The sequence below is a fragment of the Erythrolamprus reginae genome, chromosome 1, assembly GCF_031021105.1.
Source record: "Erythrolamprus reginae isolate rEryReg1 chromosome 1, rEryReg1.hap1, whole genome shotgun sequence".
Taxonomy (NCBI): domain Eukaryota; kingdom Metazoa; phylum Chordata; class Lepidosauria; order Squamata; family Dipsadidae; genus Erythrolamprus; species Erythrolamprus reginae.
In genome coordinates, this window is record NC_091950.1 from 32,799,751 (window position 1) to 32,816,704 (window position 16,954).

Consider the following 16,954-nt stretch of genomic DNA (forward strand, 5'->3'; position numbering starts at 1 on the left):
ATGATCCCACCAGTTCTTTGTCACTTGGAAATGGTAGTTCTGGCACAAGTTCCAGTGGATCATCTGTGCCACAGCATCATGTCTATGCTTGTAGTCAGTCTGTGCGATCTTTTTGCAGCAGCTGAGTATGTGATTGATTTATTATTATTATTATTATTATTATTATTATTATTATTATTATTATTATTATCATTAATTAGATTTGTATGCCGCTCCTCTCCATAGACTCGGAGCGGCTTAAAGTATGACATAGAGTATATTAAGGGCCTTATAAATTCAAAGTGATATGTCATTTTTAAAAAATAGTAATAAAACTTCAGCTGCCAATAACATGAGAATGATCAGACTGAGGCATGAGGTGTATATAGTAGAAAAAGGAGGATTTCTTAGATATTAGAGAAAGGATAGGTGTGGAATGATAAAAACTATCAATCACTCTCACTGAAAAAGGCAGATTGACCTTCTAATGAAAAGGTCACTTGCACACTTGGGAAAAGGTACTGCTGATAATTTTTGACTGTTTCTTGGGAAAGACTCAAAAGAGACATAGCCCACATGTGTATACATGTGACTATTACATATTAGTTCAACCTAGATTAAATGACACAATGCAATTCACTCATCGCAAGTAAGATCTTGTACTTGGATGCTTCAGTAGAGTTTTCTTGTCAGCCAACTTTTCCTATTGTATTTCTTTCCATATTTTGAGATGTTAGGATTGACTGAAATTGTATGTAAATGGATTTGTGAGACTTCCTTCCTTTTATTTATTTATTCATTCATTCATTCATTCATTCATTCATTCATTTATTTATTTATTTATTTTATGTATTGGATTTGTATGCCACCCCTCTCCGGAGACTCGGGGCGGCTAACAGCAACAATAAAACAGTGTACAATAGTAATTCAATACTAAGAACGATTAAAAACCCATTAATATAAAAACCAAACATACATACATACATACATACATACATACCATGCATAGAATTGTAAAGGCAAAATCCACAATATATAAAGAAAACCAATATAAAATGCTATACCGTTGGCATCTTCCACCCAAAAGACTAGCTAAAATGCACAAAAATTACAGCCCAATGTGTTGGAAATGTAAAAACACTCAAGGCACCTTCTTTCACCTGTGGTGGTTATGTCCAGAAACAAGAAAATACTGGAAAAAAATAATAATTGGTTGTGTCAAATAACAAATACAAAAATAGAATATACGCCAGAATTTTTTCTATTGGGTATTATGAGAGGTACCTATTCTAAAAATGAAAAAAATAAATAATTGGTTGTGTCAAATAACAAATACAAAAATAGAATATACGCCAGAATTTTTTCTATTGGGTATTATGAGAGGTACCTATTCTAAAAATGTAAAATATTTAAGCTTGCATATTACAACAGCTGCAAGGATTGTATTTGCACAGAACTGGAAAAATCCGCAAACACCTGAAGACAATGAAATCATCAAGAAAATATACGACTGTGCAGAGATGGACAGATTGACAATGGAACTTAATAATCAAAAAGAATCGGACTATTATGAAACCTGGACAAAATGGTACCAATGGACCAAAAAAAGAAACTCAAAAGAAGCATTGAAATAAAACATCAAGAAATCTAAAAGAAATTAGAAGACAATGTCGATGGGAATGTATATACGATGTAGATTCATCTGTAAATATGATTATGTACTTTTTTTTAAAAAATGAAAAAATTAATAAATATATATTAAATAATAATAAAAAGAATTGTAAAGGCCTTTGGGGAAAGAGGATCTCAATTCCCCCATGCCTGACGGCAGAGGTGGGTTTTAAGTAGCTTACGAAAGGCAAGGAGGGTGGGGGCGATTCTAATCTTTGGGGGGAGTTGGTTCCAGAGGGCCGGGGCCGCCACAGAGAAGGCTGTTCCCCTGGGTCCCGCCAAGAGACATTGTTTGGTTGACAGGACCCGGAGAAGATCCACTCTGTGGGACCTAACTGGTCGCTGGGATTCGTGCAGCAGAAGGTGGTCCCTGAGATAATCTGGTCCGGTGCCATGAAGGGCTTTATAGGTCCTTCTTTCCTTCCTTCCTTCCTTCCTTCCTTCCTTCCTTCCTTCCTTCCTTCCTTCCTTCCTTCCTTCTTTCCTCTCCCTCCCTTTCATTTCTCCCATTTCTTCTTCTTTGTTTTCACTGCTCATCTTGATGCAGACAGTTTTACATACACAGCGTGTGGCATTTTCCAGTCTTGTCAGGTGATTTGCATCTTTTGTTCTTTCCTTTTGGATTTGCATTGATAAAACACAATGCCGGGGGAAAAAAATCCATAAAAAGATTCAGTAGTATATCTGTTCACATCACTTTGTTTCAGTTGTATGCAAAAATATTCAAAACTGTTCTTGTTAACATTCAACTCTGGGCCCCGGCAACTTGAGTAGAAAAAGACTAATAGAACACACTGGAAGTTTATCCAAAGTTGTTTTGGTCTTTCTTGGATAATTAGATAGGGGGAAAATGGTTGCTGTATAACCTCACTTATTGAGAAGAATACAAGGCTTTGTTTTCTTTTTTTAATCTTCATTGGATTATCTGTATTTGTTATGAAAGAGGGTTTAAAGTATACAGTGATACCTCGTCTTACAAACGCCTCGTCATACAAACTTTTTGAGATACAAACCCGGGGTTTAAGATTTTTTTGCCTCTTCTTACAAACTATTTTCACCTTACAAACCCACCACCACTTCTGGGATGCCCTGCCTCCGGACTTCCGTTGCCAGCGAAGCACCCGTTTTTGCGCTGCTGGGATTCCCCCGAGGCTCCTCTCCATGGGAAACCCCACCTCCGGACTTCCGTTGCCAGCGAAGCACTTGTTTTTGCGATGCTGGGATTCCCCTGCAGCATCGCAAAAACACGGAAGTCCAGAGGTGGGGTTTCCTATGGAGAGGAACCTCAGGGGAATCCAAGCAGCGCAAAAACGGGTGCCTTGGCTGGCAAAAGGGGTGAATTTTGGGCTTGCACGCATTAATCACTTTTCCATTGATTCCTATGGGAAACATTGTTTCATTTTACAAACTTTTCACCTTAAGAACCTCGTCCCAGAACCAATTAAGTTTGTAAGACAAGGTATCGCTATATATGAAAATTGATATGGAGGAGACTTTTGTGAAAACTGAAACATTTCGATCTAATTAATTCGATGTGATTAAGAATAGTAACAGCCTAAAATGTATACAGTCTTTTTTTACCATATGAGGAATTTAAATAATTATTTTTTGGTCCAGATGTTAAATCGTAAGGAGGTGGCATTGGTTAACCTGTGTATACCGAAATTGCAAAAATGATATATTGCAAATTAATTTGAAATTAATGGTACCTTCTTTTTTGTACACGTGATTGGAGAAGAAAAAAAAATCCCCCCCCCAAAAAAAAAATAGATTATCTGTCAGCCTTGCATTTCTGCTTGTCCTGCTTCCATGATAATGGTGGGAGGGGGCAGGAAAAATTGAAGTTTTGGGAGGGGGAAAAGTATGCTGGAGGTCTGAAATTTAAAGACCCATTTGAAGTTTTGAATACTGTTCAGGGAGGGTTAGTCCCATCATTCTCTCCCTGGCACAGCTAGGCATCATGGACCTGTTTACAGCCTACTCAAGGTCAACGGCTACACCGCGCCAGATGTGGAAGACCTAATGGCTGATGCACTCACTTGACACCTTAAGACATGGGGATTAGATGGATGGCCCAAGGGGGGAGGGCATATGAAGAGGGTTTGGGGAACTTTGTATATGCAATCTGTGTGCTTTTTCCCTCAGATCTTGCTTTTATTTTGTTGCATAAAAGTATTCTTTCTACGGAGTCTACGGAGAGGGGCGGCATACAAATCTAATTAATAATAATAATAATAATAATAATAATAATAATAATAATAATAATAATTCAAATGGATTCAGAGTCTTACTTTTCTGGTCTCTAAAGGGAAGCATAGCTGACATTATCTCTCAAAGGAAGAGAGACACTGCATAGAGGAAAAAGTTGTTTAATTAAAAGTTATATGTTTCGTCAATGTATGGGACTCAAGAAACATGTACCTCTAGCATAGCTAGAGGTATAACAAGCAGGAAGAGGGAGATTATGAGCCTGCTATATAGAGTGCTAGTGAGACCACATTTGGAATACTGTGTTCAGTTCTGGAGACCTCACCTACAAAAAGATATTGACAAAATTGAACGGGTCCAAAGACCCAAAAGCATAAAACATATCAGGAAAGAATTAATGAACTCAATCTGTATAGTCTGGAGGACAGAAGGAAAAGGGGGGGCATGATCGAAACATTTAAATATGTTAAAAGGTTAAATAGAGAAGTGTTTTTAATAGGAAAGTGAACACAAGAACAAGGGGACACAATCTGAGGATAGTTGGGGAAAAGATCAGAAGCAACATGAGAAAATATTATTTTACTGAAAGAGTAGTAGATCCTTGGAACAAACTTCCAGCAGACGTGGTAGATAAATCCACAGTAACTGAATTCAAACATGCCTGGGATAAACATAGATCCATCCTAAGATAAAATACAGAAAATAGTATAAGGGCAGACTAGATGGATCATGAGGTCTTTTTCTGCCGTCAGACTTCTATGTTTCTATGTTTCTATGTTGCTGGATCCCATTCTAAACATTTCTTTCCTATTATCAATTTTTTCCCTTTTGAGGGAAAAGTAATTGAGAATAGGCGTTGATTGCTTACCTGAACGCCTCTTCTCGTACGGTGAGCGGGTACAGCAGTCACATGGGTTGCTCATGTCCAATCCGGTGGAACTGAGCCTAGTGTTAAAAAAGCTTGCCGGATCCGCCCCTTCCCCAGAATTCGCGAATCCATAGACTAGGCTCAGCTGTGAAGCTCTGTAGTGTTCAACTCTTATTGTTAGAGGAAAAGGGATTATAGAAGGTAAAGAAGACACATACAAGGGCGGGAAGTGACTGCTGTACCCGCTCACCGTACGAGAAGAGGCGTTCAGGTAAGCAATCAACGCCTATTCTCCGTACTGAAGGAGCGGGTCCAGCAGTCACATGGGACATACCCAATAGATGGTCCCTAGGGAGGGATTAGATTGCTATCGTGTGAGATAACGGATTGGAGTACCCTTCTGCCGAAGGCAGCGTCCGCTGAAGCGTAAGCATCAATCTTGTAGTGCCTGATGAAGGAATTTGGCGAGGCCCAAGTGGCTGCTTTGCAGACCTCCTCCAACGGGGCTTGAGTCGCCCAAGCGGCCGAGGTGGCTGCGCTCCTGGTGGAATGCGCTGTGATGTTCCTTGGAACTGAGAGGGAGGCCGATTCATAGGCCTTAGATATAGTCCCTCTGATCCAACGGCCTATTACTGTTGAAGACACTTTGGCACCCATGACTCTGGGGTGATAGGCTATAAACAGTGCTTCTGACCTCCGAAAGGGTCCAGTGCGTTGGATATAGATTCTCAGAGCTCTAATAAGATCCAGGGTGTGCCATCTAATTGCCAAGGGATGGTCTCGTTGGAGGCAGAAGGATGGTAGGACAATATCCTGAGTTCTGTGGAACATGGAACTGACCTTGGGTAAGAAGGTGGGGTCCAGTCGCAAGACTACCTTGTCCTGATGAAATTGACAAAGGTCCTGCCTGATTGAGAGGGCAGCCAACTCCGAAATGCGTCGTGCAGAGGTAATAGCCACCAGGAATGCTACCTTAAAGGATAGGTACCTGAGGGACGCCGATTTTAGGGGTTCGTATGGTGCCTGCGTGAGGGAATGGAGAACCCGTGGCAAATCCCAGGATGGATACCTGTGGACCTTGGAAGGTCTGAGGTTGGCTATGCCCTTGAGGAATTCCTGAACCTCAGGGAAGGATCGGAGAGGCTGTCTGCGGGGACCCCCTAGGACAGATGAAATGGCTGCCAGATGACGCCGGAGGGTGCTGGTGGAAAGTCCTTTATGGAAGCCTTGCATAAGGAAGGAAATGATTCTGTGTATGGGGATGCACAGAGGAGAGAGACCTTCCTGTAGACACCACTGGTGAAACTTGGACCACGTGTGGTCGTAGATTCGATTGGTCGAACCCCTTCTGGCCTTTAAAATGACCTCCACTGAATCGGGGTCATGACCACGCAGTTCTAAGTCTCTCCTGATAACAGCCAGGCGGTGAGGTGGAACCACTCCGGGCCTGGATGGAATGAGGCCCCCTGCCGCAGCATATCCCCCGAAACGGGGAGTCGCCAAGGGTCCTGGACGGACAGCTGTTGGAGATCCGCGAACCAGGGCCGGCGGGGCCAATGAGGGGCGATTAAGATTACTCGGGCCCTCTCGGTGAGGACCTTGTGAATCACGTCCGGGAGAATTGGAATTGGAGGAAATGCGTAGAGTAGGCCTGGAGGCCATGGACTCCGGAGGGCATTGATTGCTTCCGCTACCGGGGATGGAAATCTGGAAAAGAAGCGAGGGAGTTGGGCGTTCGCATTGGTCGCGAAGAGATCCAGGATTGGTAGGCCGAATCTGAGGCTGATTTGATGGAACAGGTCTTGATGGAGGTTCCACTCTCCTGGGTCTATCGTTGCTCGAGATAGCCAATCCGCCTGGACGTTGAGGCTCCCCGAGATGTGGTCGGCTAGGAGCGACCGAAGATGTTTTTCCGCCCAAAGGCCTAACTTGAGGGCCTCCCTCATGAGGGCCTTGGATCTCGTGCCCCCCTGTCTGCAGATATGGCTTTTTGTGGCAATGTTGTCGGTGAGAATGAGAACGTGCCGGTTGGGAATGCGAGGAGAGAAATGCTTCAGAGCCAGGGAAACGGCTCTTAACTCTAGCCAATTGATTGGCCTGGAAGCTTCCTCCGGGGACCACGTGCCCTGGGCTATCATCCCCTGGGCGTGGGCGCCCCATCCCGATAGACTGGCATCTGTGGTGATGACAAATTGATCCGGGCACCTGAACGGGGATCCTTTGTCCATGGCCGGAGACTTCCACCACTTGAAGGATCTGCGAACACTTGGTGGGATGACAATGCGACGATTTGAGTTGCTGTGCCCCGATCTCTGAAAGGGTAATAGGAGCCACTGGAGTTCCCTAGCATGAAGGCGAGCCCAGGGAATGATGCCTATGCATGACACCATCTTCCCCAAAAGGGATGACAGAGTTACTATGGATACTGAAGAATTAGATAAAATACTAGAAATTAACTCCCCTATACTGAGTTTTCTCTCGGGAGAGAGAAAAACCTGGGAGGATTCTGAATTAATAATGGATCCCAGGTGTAAGATGGATGTGGAAGGTTGAAGGTGACTTTTATCAAAGTTGATGGAAAATCCATGGTCCTGAAGGACTGACATGGTGACAGAAAGGTCTGTTTTCACTTTCTCTAGGGAGTTCCCATGAATCAAAATATCATCAAGATAACATAAAATGTGGATGGGAGACGCCCGGATATAGGCCGCCAGGGACCCCAAGAGCTTTGTAAAGACCCGAGGGGCCGAGGAAAGGCCAAATGGCATCGCCCTATACTGGAAATGCCTGCCTTGAAAGGAAAAACGTAAACATTTTCTGTGGCATTTGGCTATAGGAATGTGGAGGTAGGCCTCAGTGAGGTCTAAGGAGACCATGAAATCTCCCGAGTGGATGGCGGCCAAAATAGAAGATAAGGAGTGCATCTTAAACTTCCTATATTTGATGAATAGGTTTAGCTTCTTTAAATCCAAAATAGCTCTCCAACCTCCGGAGGACTTTGGAACCATAAATAGGATGGAGTAAAAACCTAGGCCCTTCTGACCGGAAGGAACCGGTTGAATGGCTCTGATGGACAATAAATGAGAAATGGCCTCCTCCATACGGTTACAATCTGAGGAGGACCTGGGAGAAGGGCAGGAAATAAAACGTTTCGGGGGAGGAGAAATAAATTCTAAAAGAAGGCCTGTTTGAACAGTGTCAATGACCCAGGGGTCCTTGGAGGAGAGACGCCAATTAGAGGCGAAATGGGCTAGGCGACCCCCTATGGGAATTGAGGAAAGATTACCATCTAGGTTTTTTTGAAGCCCTGTTAGAGGACGCTCCCCTTTGGAAGCGAAAACCTCTGCCCCTGGAGTTCCTACCTTGGGAACGAAAGCGGGGGGAATACTGACCTGGAGATCTCTGATAGGAAGCCGCTTGATCTTGCTGGCGCCCTGGGCGACGAAAGGACTGCGTTTTGGTAGCCTTTTTTGTGGTTGGACCCAAAACTTTCTTCTTGTCCGTGGTTTCCGTGAGGAGTGGATCCAGAAGATCACCGAAAAGAAGGTCGCGCTTTAAGGGTCCCTGGGATAACTGCCACTTCTGGCGTACTCCCGCTTGCCAAGGGCGAATCCATAGGAGTCTTCTTGCCGTTGTAGAAGCTGCAATAGACTTAGCAGAAAATCTAGTAGATTGCAAGGTGGCATCAGCCACGTACTGGGCAGCTGCAAAGACCTTGTTGAAGTCTTGTTGACCTCTCAAGTCATCGGGAGGAATATGCTGTTGAAGTTGACGAAGCCACAGAAGCATGGCTCTGGAGAAAAAGGAAGCTGCTGCAGAACTCTTAATGGCCCAGGAATCTGCGGTGAATCCTCTTTTGAGCATTTGTTCAATCCGCTTGTCCTCTGGGCGGAGGACTTCCTCCGCTTCGCCTGGCACAGCCGCTGCCGAGTGAAGGATCTTGACAGGTTCATCCGGTTTGGGAAAAGATAGAAGCTCTTCATAGGAAGAGGAAAGTTTGTACAACTTTCTGTCCTTGGTGGAGGGATTAAGGCCAGAGGCTGGGAAATCCCACTGTTTGAGTAAAGCATCTTTAAACAATTTAGGCATAGGAATTACCTCGTTATCCTCCTGTTCCTCTGTGAAGTAAGGTAAATTCTCCTCCGGGGGATCAGTGGAAGTGGAGGCTTGTTTCTCCTGGGCCGCTAATCCCGTAGAAATTCTAGCTTTGAGGAGGAGAGATTTGAATAATTGAGAAGGAAAAATAGTAATTGGAGAAGGAACCTTTATTTGGGATTCCTCATCATCTGAGAGGCCTTGAAAGGGATCCTCATCATCCTCCATATCCTCATATTCGTCCTGAGAGGAATCTGAATCATCCTGAATAGGAGCTCTAACCGCTGGGGAAGAACCCAAGGGGCGGGAGGGACGAGGAGGAGGAGGAGGTAAGGGAAGCTCATTGATGGTGGAGAGTTTGGCATCAATGGCCTTGGACAACACAGTAAAAATAGATTGGAACTCAGGAGGTAAGCTAGAAATATCAGCAGGAATGGCAGAAGAATCCCTAAAGGCCTGGGAGGATCCTGGCTGGGGGGAATCTTCAATAATATCTGGTTCCTCTGGACCTATGCCCCATAGGTTAGGTTGGGGTCTGTCTAGGTTAGGCTCATCCAGAGATAACACAGGGACCCCAGAAGGAGGTAGACTAGAAGCCTCTGGGGGGTCTTGACTACTGAGTACTTGGGCCTGTACTTTCAAACGTTTTGCTGATTTGTCATGGATTCTTTGTAGGGCTAGGTCCCTTCTCTTCTCGGCCCTGGTGACCTTGGTCGGGGGGCGGGCCCCTGGAGAAGAGGAGGAAGAGGCCTGGGGGATACTAGTAATCTCATCGCCTGTAGGCCTGGCCTCTCTGGGACCTTTAGTTGTGCCTCTCTTGGGAAAAGTAGCCATAGTCTGACAATTAACAGAGGACAAGGCTGAGCCAATAACTGAATAATTAAGGAGAAGAATTTCAAGGACTTCCCAAGAGGAATGGATCCTGCTTCGAGGCCTCGAAGCTGCTGAGACTTGAGGGCAATCTGGGCAAACCCAGAGTTCGTGTCCCCAAATCCAGCGGGGCCAGCCTCCCTAAACTTTATAATTAAGTAAACCAAGGCACTCTGGTTGGAGGCTTAGCCGGTGGAGAATTAAGCCTGGGCGTCCCAAGGCCCGCTCCGGGATCCACGCGGTGGACTGAGGCCTACGCGGCTGGCAGGAGGCCAACACGAGAGGCCTAAATTTAAAAAAGGGCGCGAAGGCCTTCGCGCCGAAAAATCGCTCCGTAATATTTTTTTAAAAGGGGAAGCGATCGACTAAGTCCAGGAGACTAGCAAGACGTCTCACTCCGCAGGAGGTATTTCTTAAGCCCTTTAATAATATACAATAATGAATCAATAAATCAATAAATCAATACTTGCACCAAGACCTCCAGGCCAAAGGATTAAAGGAATCCACAAGCGGCAGCGGGGATCGTACACGGCAAAACCGCCGGGGGAAAACGAAACCGCAACTTCTCCAAAGGAAAAAAGCCGAGCCACAAACGGCTGGCGCTAAAGTGCAAGTAAATAATAATGGTAAAACAATTCTTACTACTTTTGAAGGAAAAGATCGAAGGGAAGGTGTTAGAATGTTGAACGAGCTATCACAATACAACCGCAGGATATGCGAACTGAGCGAATTCTGGGGAAGGGGCGGATCCGGCAAGCTTTTTTAACACTAGGCTCAGTTCCACCGGATTGGACATGAGCAACCCATGTGACTGCTGGACCCGCTCCTTCAGTACGGAGAAGGTGGTTGAATTTCAGAAGACCCTAGATGACACAGATACCTGTACACCTGTTGATCAGGATTCAGGCCTCAGTAGAATTACTATATTTTTCAGGCTATAAGACACACATTAATCTTAGAGGAGGAGAACAAGAAAAAAAAATATCTGTCCCTGCTGCTGCAGCCCATTTGTAAAGAGCTAACTGGCAGAATTCATTGTAAAATACTGGAATAGTTATTAACTTGGTTGGCTTTAAAGCAGGATTGGATAAATTCACAGAGGTCAGGTTTGTCAAGAGTTACTAGACTTGATACTCATATGCACTCAATTTGAGATCAAAAACAGTTCTTCTGCTTGTTAACACTTCAGAAGCCTCTAAGTGGCTCTTCTGAGAAACAAAATGTTACATTAAGATGGGTTTTGGCCTGATCCAGCAAGGTCAATCTTATGCTATCATGTTTTTATGCTCTTATTTTCTGATATAAAAGAACATTCATTCAGGCGAGTCCTCCATTACCCCTTCAAATGGTAGAGTCCAAGATACGAGTTGCTCTCTCCCATAGTACTAGAGTCACATTATTTCCTATTCTTTGCTTTGTGTACCACACACAGCATGATTCCTGGTCTTCTGAATTTGCATGGATCAGTAGCACAAAAAGATTAAGGAAAAAAATACATTCTTATGGGATCCCTTAATGCTCCTTTTGTTCAAAATCTACTCAATTACTTCTTTTGAACAGGGAATATGTCTGAGACTAGAATCCCTTTTTAAAAATATATTACCTTTGTTATTCTAATAAGCTTCTTTGCCTTTTAAAATGTATAAAATTCCCCAATCTCTAGCTCAAATGGCTTAGGTTAATAAATGAAGCTTAAAGAAAGAAAAACAGGAATTTTCAATGTTGTTGAAAGAAGAAAGAGTGTCCTAGGTTGAGTCAAATTGATCCCCAAATATTGTCTCACATCATTGATGGACAGATGACATGTCTGAAACCATTCAACCAGAGCCTAGCTACAAGGATTCCAATTAATTTTTAAAGAATTCTGAGTTCACAGTACCAGAACAAGTCTCATCTCATGTATAATCTGAAGATTCGGAGCTGCTGGCAGTCTGTGGATATGTCTCCCTGTCCCTAAGCCTTTACAAACATCACTCCCAAATTATAATATTTAAGTCCACCATTAGGGAATTATCAATATTTGAGGAGTAACCACACAAGCTGTATTTAATTATTTCTAATTTATTAAAATAAAATAGACTGTCCATGTGACAATTCTTCAAAGCAAAGGACTTGCTAAGATCAAAACCTACTTAAATCCACATCTCAGCCAATGTGATTTTTTTAAAAAAATCTCTGTTACTAATCAGATAGGGATAAGAATCACCAAGAAGATACTTATTTAATCATTAATTGGTCCCTTTTATTTTTTCTCTTTAGAAGTTGCTCCCTTGCCCCAGAAATGTTTCTATTGGATGAATGTAATTTTTTTCATCCTGTGGAAATCAGTAGAAGAAAGCAAAGACCAGGTCATTAAGCGTTCTAAGAAATGTCTCTATAAATATAGGTAGTCCTCACTTAATGTCCCAACTACAACAAACAACTCTACCAATAAGTAAGTAAAAATGTTGTAAAGCAAAATATCATGTGAACTTCTAGCTTAGTGGTGGTAGTTCCAGCAGTTCTGACTGTGGTTATTATTATTATTATTATTATTATTATTATTATTATTATTATTATTATTATTATTATGTCAATACAAGACAGCAAATGAAATCACTATGCTGGATTTTGCATTTCATCACCAGTTGGGCGCTTCCCAAGCACCTAGGACTGCGTGATGTAGTGGCAAATTATGTTTGCCAATCTCAGTAAAGCGGCCTTTTGCAATTGACAGATGGAGTGCAATTTAGCTAAATTTTATTTAAAGAAGCCATGGTTTGTTTTATTTTAGCTGCATCTGACCATTGCTAGGTCCTCTTTACTAGATGTGTTAATGCAGTATTTCTTAACCTCTGCAATTTTAAGATGTGTCGACTTCAACTCCCAGAATCTCCTATGGTGACTGGTGAATTCTGGGAACTGAAGTCCACACATTTGAGATTGAGAAACACTGCTTTAAATTAATTAATATAGTACATTGATTCACTGGTTCTGACAAAAGTGTTTTTTTTAATTAAAAAAACCCTAACACTTTGGAAAAAGGTTTTGTGTAACACCACAATATTTAAGTGTATATGTGAATAGATCCACACACCCATAGAGAAACATTGCTAATAAATGAATGTTAAAACTACCGATTTTATGACATTTATTTCCTGGAAACAAAAATACATATCTGCACTTCTCTTAGTGTTCTCTCCAGAGGTTAGGACTGCCATTAATTACAGTGTTGTTTATGACCTATAAAGCCCTTCATGGCACCGGACCAGGATATCTGCGAGACCGCCTTCTGCTGCACGAAGCCCAGCAGCCGGTTAGTTCCCACAGAGTTGGTCTTCTCTGGGTCCTGTCGACTAAACAATGTCGTCTGGTGGGACCCAGGGGAAAAGCCTTCTCTGTGGCGGCTCCGACTCTCTGGAATCAACTCCCCCCAGAGATTAGGACTGCCCCCACCCTCCTTGCCTTTCGTAAACTCCTTAAAACCCACCTCTGTCGTCAGGCTTGGGGGAACTGAGACATCCCCCCCCATTGCCTATGTAAGTTTGTGCATGATATGACTGTGTGTATGTATTTTATCTACTGGTTTTTTGTTTGTTTTTTAGACTTTTTCATGTAAAACTGTTATTTTAGATTTTAATTATTAGATTTGGTTACTATGTATTGTTTTTATCACTATTGTGAGCCACCCCGAGTCTACGGAGAGGGGTGGCATACAAATCTAATAAATAATAATAATAAATAATGTATTGATTCATTGTCTAAGAATGAAAACTCAAGTAAAACATATCAAATGGGAAGAACATCTGGAACCTTCACCAGAGATTCAGCTTTAGCACTTGGCTGGTGGATACTATTTTAAACCCTCCAAAAACAGTGCTATGAAAGACAAAAGTGTTACTCCTGGGGGAATCTCACTAGCTTCAATTCTTACTGGCATGATACATCAATCAATCTTCTCCTTACACTGTGAAATTGGTGATGGCTAGATGTGAGGATATAGAGCTCAAAGTTCTCAAAAGATAAATTTCAGCCATGTCCAAATCTACCACCCCCAAAAAAGAATGGCCACTTCTTTGACATTTTAACAACTCGACTGGCAGATAACTGCTTTACTCCAGACTGCCAACTTCAAAGCCCTCCTAGTTTAAAGCAGCAGAGAAAATTTAGTAACAGAGAGATCTGGAATTCATTTACTTACAGTATACGTCTACCCTTATTGACTTGATTGCTGGCGAGCCCAAGCCGTTTTCAGCTTTGCAATAGTAACGCCCTCCTTGATGCCGCTGTATATTTGTGATCCTCAGGGTCTCATTAAAAACACTCGAGTCTTGAAACCGGTCAGAGGCACTTCCTGCCGTTTTTGTCCACCTGATCTGAGCAAGCATCAAAAAAGAGTGTTACTTTAGCTGGTCCTTCTCTTCTTTTCATCACCAATAAACACAAAACAGCAACACACCCAACATCAGGGAGATAGGAGAACATCAGGTCTTCAAGAAGCAGATATGAAACTATTTTACAAACATACAGAAAAAGAAAGCTACGTATGACTAACTCAATGTAATTCCATCAAATATGGACGAATTGTGCACACATTTAGACTGATAGGGAATGGAAACTCAGTTTGTTTTCCAGGATGTCAAATATCATTGTTTCGTTATTTACCATTTTGAATTTAAGAGCAATAGATGTAGCAGAACTAAGTTTTCTAGAATCAATATAATGTTAATGAAATGTATTTCATTGGTTATCAAATTTTATAGTATTTTCCTGTTCAGATAGAACTGAAGTGAGCCTTTTATTGAAAACAAAATTGTGCCTTAGAAAGAACAAACTTTTTCATTATAAATAAAATTGCATTATTTCTGCAGCCAAAAAAAAAAAACATTTATAAAATTGAATAGAAAAAATACATAACATTGGCAGGGTTCACATGTCAAGGATTTAGATTGGTCTGCTTATCAGCTCTATAGGCACAAAAGAGATTTCATACAGTATCTGTAAAACTTTGTGGTTTCGGCAATTATTTTTGACCACATGAGATTATATGCCAGTTCTCAAAGTTTGCAATACCATAGCTTCCTAAAATGTTGGATGAATTTGTGTGACTCCCCATTAAAGAATAAAATTAAATAACCCAAAAAATGACACAGGGATTAGAGTAAGATTTAGACAAAGAGCTGGACCCATAGGCTTAACCATCTCTCAAAACTCACTCCAGGGTTTCTTCCCCATTCTAGACTTATGTGATGTGAGCTTTAATTACACTCCTATCTTGTGTTCAAAAGAACACATTGCCTACTGGATTCTAAGATGCTCATGAGCACCTCAAAGTGATTGTAGCCACAGTTCAAACCCATCATCAGAAATAGCAGTGCCTTACAGGAAATGGAATCATCTTAAAAAAACTTTCTTTTTTAGAAAGATGTCAGCTTGGCAACAATGTTTATGACCACATGCAATCTAATAACAATTACCATCATGAGAAATGTGAGTTCAAACATTTTGTATTATCTGTAACTTCATTGAGACTTGCACAAAGCAAAGTTAGTCAAGCTGGGGTTAGTACACCCTATCTTGGTAACTCTCACAAATAGAATAGAATGGAATGGAGTAGAGTAGAGTAGAGTAGAGTAGAGTAGAGTAGAGTAGAGTAGAGTAGAGTAGAGTAGAGTAGAGTAGAATAGAATAGAATAGAATAGAATAATTTGAATTTTGAATTTATTAGATTTGTATGCCGCCCTCTCTGAAGACTCAGGGCAGCTCACAACAAGACAGCAATACAATGCAATACAAATCTAACATTAAAATTTAAACTAAATTAAAATACATGTATAAAACCCCATTAACTACACAATCATACACACTCAGTCCAGCTGATCAATATAGAGGCCAGAGAAAAGGGTGGGGGATTAATCCCCCCACACCTGGCAGCAGAGATGGGTCTTTAGCATTTTGCGGAAGGCGAAGAGGGTAGGGGCAGTTCAAATCTCTGGGGGGAGTTGATTCCAGAGGGCTGGGGCCACCACAGAGAAGGTTCTTCCCCGGGGTCCTGCCAGATGTCATTGTTTAGTCGATGGGACCCGGAGAAGGCCAACTCTGTGGGACCTAATCGGCTGCTGGGATTCATGCGGCAGCAGGCATAGGTATTCTGGTCCGATGCCATGTAGGGCTTCATAGGTCATTACCAACACTTTAAATTGTGACCGGAAACTGCTCAGCAGCCAGTGCAAGCTGCAGAGTGTTGACAACACATGTGCATATCTGGGGAAGCCCATGATAGCTCTCGTGACTGCATTCTACATGATCTGAAGTTTCCGAACACTCTTCAAAGGTAGCCCCATGTAGAATTGAATTGAATTCTTTATTGACCAAGTGTGATTGGATACACAAGGGATTTGTCTTTGGTGCATATATGCTTAGTGTACATAAAATAAAATATACATTTCTCAAGAATCATGAGGTACAACCAGTGGTGGGTTCGTATGGGTATGGTCAGGTACACAGTACCGGTAGTAAAATTTTGATTTTCTTTTTTTCCCTTCTGGGCTCTCGGTATGTTTTTCCTATCACAGAAAATGAGGTTGAATATGTATAATTTTAGAAGAGCTGTATGTGCATGTGTGTACACACACTTTATATAGTAGATAATCAGGGGTGGGCTGCTGCCCAGACAGGAGGGAATGCAATGGGATAACAAAAATGAAGCTCCCCCCCCCCAGAGCACCAATTTGCACTGAAAGATGTTGAAACAAAATGCATAAGCCACACCCACATTCTGGTAGTGAACATTTTGGTAGCCCATCACTGGGTACAACACTTAATGATTGTCATAGGGTACAAATAAGCAACCAGGAAACAATCGATATTAATATAAATCGTGTTGTGGTTAGCTCTGGCCCAGCTCCTGCCCCAAGGACTGTGGATGTGGGGGAGACATCCACATGCTGCAGGCCTGTTCCCCCCCCCCCTTGGTGGAATCTGCTGATGAAGGCTCCTCAAGAAGACATGAGTGACAGGGAGGAGGAGAGTGGGGCAGACAGCTCAGAAGGAGATCAATTATCTAGCTCCTCCTTGGATTCAGAACAAGAGTTAATGATACAGCCACGCATGTGGAGAGCGATGCATAGGCAGCAACAACTGAGAGATTATTATCAAAGAAAATGAGTCCACCTGTGGTTGGGTGGGGCTGTGGTAATTAGTGAGGCTGCTATAAAGAGTAGCCTGTGGGTTTGGCCATTGTGATCGTTGTGTTTCGTGACTGCTTTACTGACTTTGACCTTT

At 42.4% G+C, this 16,954-nt stretch overlaps 1 protein-coding gene across 1 annotated transcript in view; it reads right to left on the reverse strand.

Annotated features, from left to right (window-relative positions):
- Positions 1-16,954, reverse strand: part of MDGA2 (MAM domain containing glycosylphosphatidylinositol anchor 2) — a 574,798-nt gene that overhangs the window by 391,199 nt on the left and 166,645 nt on the right. The window contains exon 3 of the mRNA XM_070738239.1: positions 13,872-14,046. Coding sequence (XP_070594340.1) covers positions 13,872-14,046 — 175 coding nt within the window. The remainder of the gene's footprint in view (positions 1-13,871; positions 14,047-16,954) is intronic.